The sequence below is a fragment of the Chiloscyllium plagiosum genome, chromosome 15 (genome assembly GCF_004010195.1).
Source record: "Chiloscyllium plagiosum isolate BGI_BamShark_2017 chromosome 15, ASM401019v2, whole genome shotgun sequence".
NCBI classification, from domain to species: domain Eukaryota; kingdom Metazoa; phylum Chordata; class Chondrichthyes; order Orectolobiformes; family Hemiscylliidae; genus Chiloscyllium; species Chiloscyllium plagiosum.
In genome coordinates, this window is record NC_057724.1 from 46,577,043 (window position 1) to 46,590,936 (window position 13,894).

The following is a 13,894-nucleotide window of genomic DNA, read 5'->3' on the forward strand; positions in this document are numbered from 1 at the left end:
CACTTGTTTGTTTTACTAAAATGTAATACCTTGCATTTATCTAAATTAAACTCCATCTGGCACTATTCGGCCATTGACCCAATTGATTAACATCTTTGTAATCTTAGATAACCTTCTTCTTTGTCCACTCTACCACCAATGATGGTGTCCTCCACAAACTTACTAATCATGTCTCCTAAATTCTCATCCAAATCATTTATGTAAATGACAAACAAAAAGTGGACCCACCACTGATATCTGTGGAACACTGTTGGTCACAGGTCTCCAGTGACAACCCTCCATCATCACTGTCTGTCTCCTGCCTTTTCAGCAATTTTGTACTCAGTTGGTAATCTCACCCTGAATCCCAAGTGATCTAAATTTACTAATTAGTTCACCGCGTGGAACCTTGTCAAAGGCTTTACTAAAGTCCAGATAAACAATGTCTACCTGTCAGCCCTCCATCTTCTTGGTTACTTCCTCAAAAAAGTCATGTGAAAAAGTAGCAAGATATTAAACAATTAAACATGACCATACCTGGAAGTACTGAGAAGAGCAGGTAACCTGCAAGAACTAAATTTCGCTGTCAGCTTTGACTCAGTGTTAACACTCTTTCCTGTGGTTCTAAACCTGACTGGAGCATCTTAAGCACATAACCTAGGTTGAAGCTCTCGTGCAGTATAGACGAGGTTATTAGAGGTGTTGCCTTTTCAGATAATATATTGTTGAGGCTCTGTATGTCCTCCAGGTCAACTAAAAAGATTGCATAACATTGTTTCTAAGATGAGAATTCTCCCAGTGTTCAAATTAGTATTTAATCCTCAACTGACAGCATTAAAGCAGATTACCTAGTCATTTATTTCTTCGCTATGTGATGGATTGGCTGTCAACTTTACTTATATTACAACAGTGACTACATTTCAAAAGCAGTTCATTGCACTAATGACTACACTGTAAGACTTAGTAATGACTTGAAAGGTACTTTTTTTGATTTTTTTTTTAATCGTTACCATAATTTATAGCGCAAAAAGTTCTGCATTATTTATAATGCAGAGAATAACCAAATTCTTCAAACAACTCTTGTTCAGCCACCATTTTCCTACTTCATTCAAGTCAGATCACTTAAAAGTATGAGGAATATACAAAGCATTAGTACAATTGGTCTATGCTTGTGTTTATGCTCTACACCAGTCTCATCCCATCTTTTTCATCTAACCTTTTTAACATACCTTTCTAAATCCTCTTCTCTCATGTACCTATCTAGATGCTCTGTACAAGAGGAATGGAAACATAAAGCAGGAATTTCAAACTGCACTAGAAAAATGCTAGAGTCCATTAATAATGAAGAAAAATCCAATGCAATCAAATACAGTCAACATGACTTTGTGAAAATGAAATCATGCTTGGCACATTTGTTGAGTTGATAAAGGGGAAGTGGTACAAGTAATACATTTGGATTTCCAGAATGCATTCAATAAAGTGCCACGTAAAAGCTTATTGCACCAGAGATGAGCTCAATATTGGGGTTAATGTATTAGCATGGATTGAGAGTAGTTAAGACAAAAGATAGGAAGTTAGTGGGTTATTTTTTAAGGTTGGAAAAGTGTAGCTAGTGGAGTGCCACAAGGATTAGTTGTATGGTCACAATTATTTACTGTGGAGGAGGGGGTAGTGTTAATGAATCAAAATTTGCTGATAATACTAAAATAGGTGGGAGAGTATGTTGTAATGAGATCATGAAAAAACTGTAAGGGAATATAGATAGGTTAAATAAGTGGCTAAAACAATGGCATATAGATTCTTCCTACCAAAGTGCACGTTCATTCAAAGTACAGATTGTTAGTTAAATGGAGAGTGATTCCAAACAAGTGCAGTACTGAGCGATCTGAGTGTAATTGTGCAGGAAACGCAAAACTTTAGAATATAGGTCTAGCAAGTAACTAAGAAGGCAAATAGAATTCTGGCCTTCATTGAAAGGAATTTGGAGATGAAAAATAGTGAAGTTTTGTTACAAATGTTGTGGGGTGTTGATGAGGTTGCACCTGGAGTACTGTGTATACAAGCTTTGGTCCTTGTGTATACAAGAAGAAATATTGGCACTGGAGTTCAAAGGAGTTTCACCAGGCTAATTCCTGGAATGAAGGAATTGATTTATCAAGAATGACTGACTAGAAGAATGAGGGATGATCTTGTTGAAACATCCAAGATTCTGAGGGACTGAGGATAGATGTTGAGAAGATGTTTCCAGTAGTAGGGCAGCATCGAACCAGGCAACATAGTTACAGGATAAGGGACATGTTAAAAATTGAAGTGCAAAGGAATTTGTTTTCTTGGGGTAGTGAAAATTTGGAATTCTCTACCCAGAGAGTTGTGGACGCTAGATTATTGTAAGTATTTAACGAGGAAGTAGATTTTTGAAACATCAGGGAGTTGAGGAATATGAGTTGAACCTGCGAACAGATCAACTATGATTTATACATTGACAGGGCAGGTTTGAGGGGCTGACTGGCCTTCTCAACTTTGTTTCTTTTTACATGCATGTATGTTATTCACGTCAATCTCTCCTGGTGGCAGCACATTTCACATTCTGACTCCTTTCTGATATATGTCTATCTGGAATTCCTTAATGGTTTTAACAGTTTACATAGACATAACTTATCCTGTAAGATTGTTTGTTTATTTTCTGTTATAAGTGCTGGCAGCAATGTTTTCTGTGACATGGACCTACGTTTTGTCTCTACAATCTGGATGTATTCAAAAATTAATTTGTGGATGCTTGGATTCTTCAGCTCACACAAATAAAATCTGTGTGAGAGATGCATCATGGCGATATAATTTTACTTCACTCTTTAGGAGCTATAATTCAGGATAGCATGTCAGAGCTTTTCCAAATAACTGAGGCATTGGTGGGAGGAAAAAGATCAAGAATAAAGATTTAATATTTTTCCTATGTATTGTGTATTTTAAGTTGTTAATTAAGAACTTCCAAACTAACTGCATTGTTTAGCTTTGCATCTCTGAGGGAAGCTGATTTTTGCACTGCTATCATGCTGTTATTTACGAGCAGGTCTAAGTGACTCAAATACCTTGGCTGACTAAATAAAGATAATTATATAGTATGCACATTTTTTAAACCTGAAAGTTATATCAGTTCATATATAATCAACCAAGAGAGTAACTAGTTGGCATTAATTTATCTTTGCTGATCAACAGCCAATTCCAGTCGTATAATGTCACGAACAGGAAATTGTTTATTAAATTAAAATTGAACAAGCAGTCATGTGGACTTATTTCACTGAAAGACCATAGAGTTCTGAAAAAAAAATTAGTGAAGACCATTGTACCCTGAACTAACGTTGTCTCTTTTGATTCAATCAAGTGCATTTTTGTAGCAAAATGAGATGTGAACAAGCAGGCATGCTCTTTAAAAACAGGCATCATAATAGTCTGTTCTGCTTTGAATACTAAGTGCTAGAATGTAGGGAGGGTTCATGTCTCTGGGACAGTGTTGCCATTGAAGTTAGGTTGCTCAAGTACATCTTGTGGTCAGCAGTCACATTTTGCCAATTTACAACAATATAGAAACATAAAAAATAGTCACCAAAATCCCTATAGTGTGGGGGAAGGTCACTTGGCCCATCAAGTCCACACAGACCTTCCAAAGAGCATCCTACCCCAATCTACCCCCTATACTCCCCATGGCTAATCTACCTAACCTGCACATCTTTGGACTGTGGGAGGAAACCACAGCACCCAGAGGAAACTTACACACACTGCAAACTCCACACAGACAGTTGCCCAAGGCTAGAATCGAACCCTGGTCCCTAGTGCTGTGAGGTAGCAGTGCTAACCACTGAGCCACCATGCCACCCCAGGAGCAAGAGTAGGCCATTCATCCCATAATCCTCCTCTGCCATTCAATATTATTGTGGCTGATTGTTGTCAATACCCTACGCCTGTCCTCCCCCTTACCCCATGACCTTGTTATCCACAAGAGCTATATCTACCACCATTTTGAAAACCTATAATGCTTTGGTGTGAACCACTTTATCTGGTAGTTAATTCCACAGGCTCAGCACTCCTTGAGTGAAGAAATTCCACCTTATCTATGTCCAAAATGTTTACCCCTTATCCTTAAACTGTGACCTCCTGATTCTGCACTCCCCCACCTTAGGGAACATCCTTCCTCCATCTAACCTGTCTAGTCTGTTAGAATTTTATTGGTTTCTATGAGATCCCCACTCTCATTTTTCTAAACTCTTGTGAATACAATCCTAACTGACTCAATCTCTTCTTGTACATCAGTCTTGCCATCCCAGGAATCAACTTGGTAAACCTTCGCTGCACTCCTTCTATAGCAAGAACATCCTTCCTCGGATAAGGAGACCAAACTTCACTCAGTATTCCAGGTGTGGCCTGTATAATTGCAGCAAGAAGTTCTCGTTCCTGTACCTGAATCCTCTTGCTATGAATGCCTGCTGCACCTGCCCTCCTAAATTCAGCGACTGGTACACAGAGATACCTCGGTCTTGTTGAACATTCCCCTGTTTCAATTTCTAGCCATTCAAATAATAATCTGCCTTCCTATTTTTGCTATCATAGTGGATAACCTATTTATTCACATTGTATTGCATCTGTCTTACATTTACTCACTCACTCAGCCTGTCCAAATCACATTGCATTGTCCTCACAGCTCACCCTTCCATCTACCTTTGTGTCATTGAGCAATTTTTGAGATATTACATTTAGCTCCCTCATCTAAACCATTAACATATATTATGAATAGCTGGGATCCTAGTACAGATCCCTGCTGTACCTGTTTTGTTACTGTCTGCCGTTCAGAAAAACACTTATTTATTCCTACTCTTTGTTTCCTGTCTACTAACCAATTTTCTGTCCATCTCAATGCACTACCCATATTCCTATGTGCTTTAGTTTTATTCAGTAATCTCTTATATATTGGACTTCATAGAAAGCCTTCTGAAAGTCCAAATAACCACATCCATTAGCTCTCCCTGATCAAGTGTACTGGTTACATCCTTAAAAAATTCCATTGATCTGTCAAGCTTGATTTCCTTTGTAAATCCATGCTGACTTTGACTGATTCTACCACTTTTTCTAAGTGCTCAGCTATAAAATCCTTGATAATGGAATCTAGCATCTTCCCCACTACTGCCATCAGACTCACTGGTCTATAACTTCATGTTTTTCTCTACCTCCCTTTTTAAATGGTGGGGTTACATTAGTTACCCTTAAATCTGTGGGAACTGTTTCAAAGTCTAAAGAATCCTGTATAATGACCACCAATGCATCCACAATTTCTAGGGTTACTTCAAGTCCCTTGGATGTAGATTATCAGGTCCTGGAGATTTATCAACCTTCAATCCAATCAATGTCTGCAACACAAATTTTGTGCTAATACAGATTTGCTTCAGTTCCTCCCAGTCCCTAAATGTTGTGTTTCTTCATCATTTCTGGTATGTAACTTGTGTCTTCCTTTTATGAAGACAGAAGTGAGATTTGTATTAGATTCATAAGCCATTTATTTTTCTCATTATAAATTCCTTCATTTCTGATTGTAAAACACTTAAATTAGTTTTCACTAATATTCTTCTCTTTGTATACCTATAGAAACATTAACAGTTAGTTCTTATGTTCCCTGCAAACTTACGCTCACATTTTATTGTCCCCTTAATTAATCCCTTGGTCCTCCTTTGCTGACTTCTAAACTGTTTCCAATCCTTGGATCTATTGTTTTCTCTTGCCAATTTATTTGCCTTCTAACTATCCTCACACAGCATAATTTGACCATCGTTCTCTTTGCACTCGCATCAGACAGGAATAAACAAATTCTGTAGTTCGCCCTTCTGGTCCTTGAATGTTTGCAATTGTTTAGACACAGTAATTCCTTACAGTAACACAAGTTTTTAATAAAATAGATTTCTCCTGGCCTTCAAATATTATTTCTTTGCCTCAATAAATAAATACTGAATGACATTGAATTATTTCAACATAGCAAGTCGCAATTTAACATGAATCCTGTGAAACCAAATTGTAGAGCGACTGTCCAATGGCAAGATTTTGGATCTCAGCAAAATGCTGCCTTAAATTTATTTATGTGAAATTGCAGAGCTAAGACGGTGCAAATGGAAAAAATTAAAACACGATTAAAGGCAGAATTTGATGCCCTTGAGTCTGAAGAAAGGCACCTGAAAGATTATAAACACGAAATGGATCTTTTGCTCCAAGAGAAGATGGCTCATGTTGAAGAACTGCGACTGATTCATGCTGATATCAATGTGGTACGTTCAGGGTGATTAGCTTTTCATTCTCTGGACTTCTTCTGCCCAAAAGGGGGGACTGTGTGGAAAGAAAACATTAATGTTAAGGATCAACATGCTATTGACTTCTTTAAATCTGATGCAAATGGGTTTAAAATAATGAAACATGTCCTGATTTATTTTGGATTTTTTTTTAATTTAGTCAACTTAGGTAAGCAAGAATGGTCAAATCATTCAATTCAAATATTTAATTTAAAAGATCAAAATCAGAAAATGCTGGAAATCTAAAGTAAAAATTGAAAGTGAAAGTGCTATCAATAGCTAGCAACTGTGGAAAGAAATGAAGTTAAAAATGCAGGTCAGTGACTCTTTGTCCATTCTGAGGGAAGTACATCTGCTTGAAACACTGGGCTGAAAGTTACAGGAGATTGGGAGTGGGGTGGTATGGGGGTTGGGACTCCTGTCGCTCCCCCCTCCCCCCCCCCCGCCAAAAAAAATGACAATGTTCATCAAAGACCAAAGAAAATGTCTGGTCACAGCTCCAACACACTCTGAACAGCATCAACAGGCTGAAAGTGGGACTTCTGACTCTCACTTGGGAAGATGTCCAACTCTCCCCATCTGCTAGCCAATCTGATGGCTCAACAGCTCCGACAGTGCTGGAGGCAGCAGAGCTTGGTTATGGATGCAGGCACGCCAGGAAGTTGACAACTATGCATTGAAGATAGTACACCCTTCCTCCCTTTAATTTTATAAAAATTTTAATGATAAAGTCCTACCCACTCCTCCCCTACTATGGATGTCCATGCCAACCATTTAATGGTGTGTTTGTGGGGGGTAATATGGAGTCTGTTGAACTTTTAACAAGCTCCCTTAAGCATTAATTAATTATTTGTTTACACATAGTGGGTGGATTTTGGCACCTTCAATATTATTGGTGAGCTAAGGGAGGTAGGGTGGGAAAGTGGTTAATTTCTCACTCAACCTATTTTATGTGCTGTCATATTAACAACACATCCAGCAGAGGGCAGCTAATATCCAGTCCAGAAACTTTATCATCCTCTTCACATATACTACCTGGCCTGTTGAGCATTTCCAGCATATTCTGCATTAGTTTTGTTTTAACATCTGCTGTGATTTGTTTAAATGCTTATTACCAACATATATTTGAATTTAGCAGATAATTGAGTTGGTTTTATTTAGTTCTGGTTAAGTTCTCTGTTGATTTGATTCAAAATGGCAAGCTTCTCTGATGGATTCAGAGAGTCAAATCCAGCCGGGTAGCTTCCACAGAATCAGAAGGTAAATAATTGCCATGTAAGAGTACAAAGATCAGTATACAATTATGCTTTTAACTTCTAGTTTCCAGGGGAAAATTAAAATCCAGTAAGTATTGTAAAATCTATTATTGTTGCTTTTAATATTATGTTTCAATTATTCTTTTTACTAGAATCGTATAGTGTAGAAGAGGCCCTTTGGCTCATCAAGTCTGCACTGACTAAAACTATACTAAATCTATTCTAATCCTGCTTTCCAGCACTAGGACAATAGCCTTGAATGTTCTGATATTTCAAGTTAGCATCCAAATGTTTATTAAAAGTTGTAAGGTTTCCCACCTCAACTACTCTCCCAGGCAGTGCATTCTAGATTTTTACCACTCTGTGGATGCAATTGTTTTTCCTCAAATCCCCTGCAAACCTCCTGTTTTTCACCTTAAAATGATGCCCCCATGTATGTGATCTTTCAACTAAGGGATACAGCTGCATTCTACCTACTTTGTCCATGCCCCTCATAATCTTATACACTTCAATCAAGTCTCATCTCCGTCATCTTTAAAGAAAACTATCTGAGCTTTTCCAGACTCTCTTCATAGATAATATGCTCCAACCCAAGCAACATCCTGGTGGATCTCCTCTGCACCCCACAGTGCAATCACATCCTTCCTAGTGTGCAGTGACCCGAACTTCAGCTGTGGCCTACCTAAAGCTTTGTACAACATGACCTCCTTGCTCTTATAAACTCTGTCATGACTGATAAAGGCCTGTATACCTTTTTAACTACCCTATTTACCTGCCCTGCCACCTTCAGGCGACCACTTTGCAGAACACCCAAGTCTGTCTCCAAAAAATGACCATGAGCTTCCTGTTGCCAACATCTCAGTCCTGGGTTTGTTACAATGCTCCAGCAAAGCTCAGCACAAGTTGGAAGAGCACCATCTTGGTTTCAGTTTGGGGACCCTGCTGCATTCAGGACTCCATTTTGAGTTAAATAATTCTACGTCCTGAGCACCTTCTCTCATGACCTTTCAGCAAACCCCACACACGAGGCCTTGTCATCACTTGAGCTGTTACCACAACCAAACCATTGTCAGCTACTAATGGTTCCCGTAGCAGCTATTGATTCTCCCAGGCTGACTTTTACCTATTCCTTTGTCTGCTCAGTTGTAATTCACTGTCTCTGGGCTCCATCTCCACTGATAGTTTGCTCTATCCCCTTTCCCGCCACCTCCCCCCCCCCCCATTGCATCTTCAGTATATATATCAACCTTTTACCTAGCTGTAATCAATTCTGAAGAAGGGTCACTTCACCTGAAATGTTAACTGTTTTCTCTGTATAAGTGCTGCCAAAGCTTCTGAATTTTTCCAGCAATTTTTGTCTTTGTTTCTGATTTCCGGCATCTCAGTTCTTGGCTTTCAGGGATCTGTGGACAAACAACCCAGGTCTCTCTGTTCTTCTGAGCTTCCTTGTGAGCCACTATTCATTCAATATTCCCTTGCCTTGTTCATTTTGTTTGGAATTTGAAATCTAAGAAACAGTCTTGCATAATGTTAGTTTACCACCTTGATTATTGAGAACAGAGTATCGAAACTGTTAAGGCAAAACAAAGGGAAGAGGCACTCAGTTTGATTCTGAGGTAAACTGCAAAACTCCTTTACTATCGAGGCAATAGAAAGCATTTTATGGAGAAAAAGTGAAGGTTCATCCTGTGCCAATGGGTGATACTGGAACCAAGGAAATGGAAAAAATGAAAATTTAAAACATAAACCTAGAATTTAGCTGTGACTGTTGCATATAAGTGATTGGCTGATATTTATAAGACTGTAAGAAGTAGGAACGATAGTAGGCCATTTGGCCCCTCAAGCCTGCTCTGCCATTCAATAGGATCATGGCTGATCGACATTATTTATATCTACTTGCCTGCTGTATCCCCAGAATATTTGACTCCCTGACTGATCAAGAATTTATCTCAGTTTTATATATACATATGGACTCTGCCCCCACGGCTCTCTGTGGCAAGGAATTCCAAAGACACTCAACCCTCTGAGAGAAGAAATTCCTCCTCATCTCAGTCTTAAATTGGCACCCCTTTATTCTGAGCTTATGCCCTCTGAACCTTGACTCTCCCATGAGGGGAAATATCCTCTCAGCATTTACCCTGTAAAGTCCGTTAAGAATCATGTATGTTTCAATGAGATCCTCTCTCATTCTCCTAAACTCCAGTGAGTAGTACCCAACTGTTTAGCCTTTGCTCATAAGACAATTCCTCCATACCAGTGATCACCCGAGTAAATCTTTACTTAGCTGCCTCCAATGAAATGATTCTGGATTAGTGGTGCTGGAAGAGCACAGCAGTTCAGGCAGCATCCAAGGAGCTCCGAAATCGACGTTTCGGGCAAAAGCCCTTCATCAGGAATAAAAGCTTTTTTTCTTCAGGGCAGAGGAAATGACCTGGGAGTTGCAGTGGGAGAGGGACTCCCTGAGATTCTTGTAGAGAGAGGAGGAAAACTTCTTCAAGGCAGGCATCCTTGCAAGAGGATTCACAGTAGGGTTAAAATCAACGAGGTAAAAACTTCCAGCACCACTAATCCAGAATCTGGTTTCCAGCATCTGCAGTCATTGTTTTTACCTCCAATGAAATGATACCTTTCCTTAAAGAAGGGGACCAAAATGCTTGCTGCACTTCAGGTGTGGTCACACAAACACCTTGTACAGTTGCAGTAAGACTTCCCTGCTCTTATACTTCAGCCCCCATAAAAATAAGGACAATTTCCATTAGCCGTCCTGATTACCTGCTGCACTTGTGTGCTAGCTTTCTGTGTTTTGTACGCAAGTATCCGCAAGTCCCTTTTTGTGTCGATTTTTTTTTCCATCTAAATAATATTCTGTTCTTTTGTTCACTTTTCCAAAATGAACAACTTCACATTTTCCCATGTTGTACTCCATTTGCCAACTTTTTGTCAACCTACTTAATGTATCCCTAGCTCTCTGTAAACTGTTGTATCCCTCTCACACCAGCCTTTCCACCTATTTTTGTGTCACCTGCAAATTTTGGCTACAGTACATTCGCTTCCTTCCTCAAAGTCATTAATATATATAAACAGTTGCCTTCCTAGCACTGATCCCTGTGAAACCCCACTGGTCACAGGTCGCCAACCTGAAAAAGAACTCCTTATCCCCACTCTTGCTGTTTCCTGCCCATTGACCAATGCTTAATCTGGCAGGCTTTCCCCGCTTTACAAGTGGCCAGCGAGAACCTATCACATAAATACAATTTTCTTTCTGCATAGAGCATGTTTTTGTGGGTCATGCATTATCTCTTAAACATCTCTCATTGCTTCTCCATTGTCTTCCTATCTTAACCTGTTTTCTTAGTCCACTTTTGTTAACCCTGTGGTTATACCCTGAACTTGCCTGTAGTTAAGTTGAGGGAAACCAAATTTCCCATCCTCAAATTAAATGTGAACTTTTGTTATGTTATAATTAGTCTTGCATAAACAATCTGTTTACTACAAGATTTAAATTAATCGTCTCTTATTATATGTTACCAGGTCCTATATGACATGCACCCGGTTGATTCCAATGCATGTTGTTCCTGAAACTGTTTTGAATATACTTGTGAACTAATCCTCCAGGCTATCTTGGCTAGTTTAATTTACCCAGTTTATATGACGGTTACGTTGCAAACGATTATTACAATTCATTTTTTACAAGCCCTCAGTATTGCTTGTTTTATACACTGTCCCAAAAAATAGCTATTTTTAGCTGAACCAAAAACTACTCCTCACCAGTGGGTTCTACTGGTTTTGCTATTTTGACGTGTTAATCTTCTGAACTCCACAGATCTCAGTAAAATAGAGTGTTTGAAGTTGCCTGTTCTTATGTCCAGCTTTATGCTGCTTTTTTATTTTCAAATGCTTAGTTGAGTTTCAATGAAAGAAGTCTGACATATTTTCAATCTTTTTTTAAGTCTCAAAGTCTCTGAACTTAATATCAACCCAAAACACACAGTACAAATGAAACATTTAAATTGGCTTAACAATACTCTTGAATACAGAAGTGTACTTTAACTACTGAAACACATGCACAATGGTAGTTACTTTACTAGTCAGTTAATGAATAAGGACAGAGTTCTCTGATCAATCCCTGCATTTAAAACATACGTAATTGATCATACACCAGGGGTTGTAATTTTTTTCAAAGAATTCTTGTTGATTTTTTTGGGAGCAACCTTTTGGATACATTTAGATTAGATTAGAGTAGATTACATTACATTACAGTGTGGAAACAGGCCCTTCGGCCCAACAAGTCCACACCGACCCGCCGAAGCGCAACCCGCCCATATCCCTACATTTACCCCTTACCTGACACTACGGGCAATTTAGCATGGCCAATTCACCTGACCTGCACATCTTTGGACTGTGGGAGGAAACCGGAGCACCCAGAGGAAACCCACGCAGACACAGGGAGAACGTGCAAACTCCACACAGTCAGTCGCCTGAGGCGGGAATTGAACCCGGGTCTCTGGCGCTGTGAGGCAGCAGTGCTAACCACTGTGCCACCGTGCCGCCCACTGCCACCGTGCCGCCCACATTTATTGATTGACAATAATGTTTCATACAGTAACACCCATGCATTTCGCCCCTTGTCTCAGCTCTTGAACTTATACAGTTCTTAAAGTGGAGATTCCACAATCATTTGCAAATAATTAGTTATTTGACGTAATTCACATATTCCTGGCTCATGATTAGCTGGATGTTCCCTTGTTGATAGATTTAAAACTGTTCTCTCCTTTGCAGCTACCTTCCACTTTACTGCCCCTAAGGGTTCCTTAACTCCCAACCCCCAACCCTTTCAAACCTCCTTTTGATCACAGTATCCCATTTTGCAGTTTCTAACCCTGACCCCATTTCCCTTGGAACCTCCCTGTCCTACCATCCCTGTTTGAACCTCCTTCCTCATCCCTACCCTTCTCACAGGATCCTTTATTCACCTGCAGATACTAACATTCCCCCCACTCCCTGCCCCGCCCCAGTCATCCATCTGCAAAAGCTTTCCCAATCTCGGCTGAACGTCTCTTTCCTGGGCCTGTTGATAGATTTGTCCTTACCCATCCAGCCTCAGTCTCGGCTGCTCTGACTCATGCTCTTTCTTTCTACCTCTTGCCAGATGCTCACTACTCCTCCAAACACAAGCTGTTCCTCTCCTATTTGCTATTCACCAATAAACCCATCAGCAGAAAATGTGACAGAGTATCAGTCGTGATAGGAGGAGCAGCTCCTTACCAATTCTGGACAGAAGTGGGTGAAAGGCTTTTGCCCAAAATGTCGATTTTCCTGCTCCTCGGATGCTGTCTGACCTGCTGTGCTTTTCTAGTACCACTCTAATCTTGACTCCTCACCAATTTGTTAATTCTACTTATGGAGTTGACTCTTATTTACGTACTTCCATGATTGAATTTTGCCAGCCATTTTGAAAATTTAAGGGCCAATTTGCCCATTATCCTTCATGTATTTTGAGTACTGTTAGATATCTTTACATTATGCCCCCCACCCCGCCCCTTTTGGGTTAGCTTGATTGGCTGGTGTGTAATGCAAAGTGATGCCAACAGTGTGGGTTCACTGGCTGAGGTTACCATGAAGGACTCTACTTCTCAACCTTGTCCTTCAGGTGAAGGGCATTGACCCTCAGGTTAATGCACCAAAAGTCATCTCTCTCTGATAAGAGAGCAGTTATGGTCTGATCAGACTATGGCGACTTTACCTTTTTATATTATGACATTTGAAGTTGGTAATACCTTTTGAAACTTACCTGTTAATTGACTCCACTGCAGGCTTACAAATTGACTTGCCTCTCATAGCTCCCATGAAGTACAAGAAACCACCCACCTCAATAAAAATACCAATGTAAAAATAAATTCCGTTCACAGCTGGCATTTAAATGGTGATCCCAATGTCACTTTATATGAATGTCAGATTATGATCTGCCACTTTTTCCGCCCAGGGGAAATTGCTATCCATTGGGTCAGCGTGGTGAGGTTAAAATTCTGCCCTAGTCCTCCAGTCTGGGCCTTCATGAGTTCTCTCAATGTCAGAAAGAGACAATTGAGCCCAATGATTGACTATCAGAAAATACACGATGTAGTATGGACCATGCCAAATGAGAAAGCACTTAACACTAACTGTTATTCTTTATTTTGAGGACAATGGATGTTATCTCAGGTTGTGGTAAAGGTGTTGAGATTTGGTCTACTCCCTTGGAGTAGTACAGGATGGCTATCTAATGACTTTGCTGGAAAATGTATGTTTAGATAGCAGGGGAAGGCAGAAATATGGCAGTTTGTAAAGATGTATATC

General features: G+C 39.7%; 1 protein-coding gene across 1 annotated transcript in view; it reads left to right on the forward strand.

Moving 5' to 3' along the window:
• Positions 1-13,894, forward strand: part of zc4h2 (zinc finger, C4H2 domain containing) — a 40,077-nt gene that overhangs the window by 11,729 nt on the left and 14,454 nt on the right. Inside the window, exon 2 of the mRNA XM_043704841.1 lies at positions 6,110-6,281. Within this exon, the coding sequence (XP_043560776.1) occupies positions 6,110-6,281 (172 nt within the window). The remainder of the gene's footprint in view (positions 1-6,109; positions 6,282-13,894) is intronic.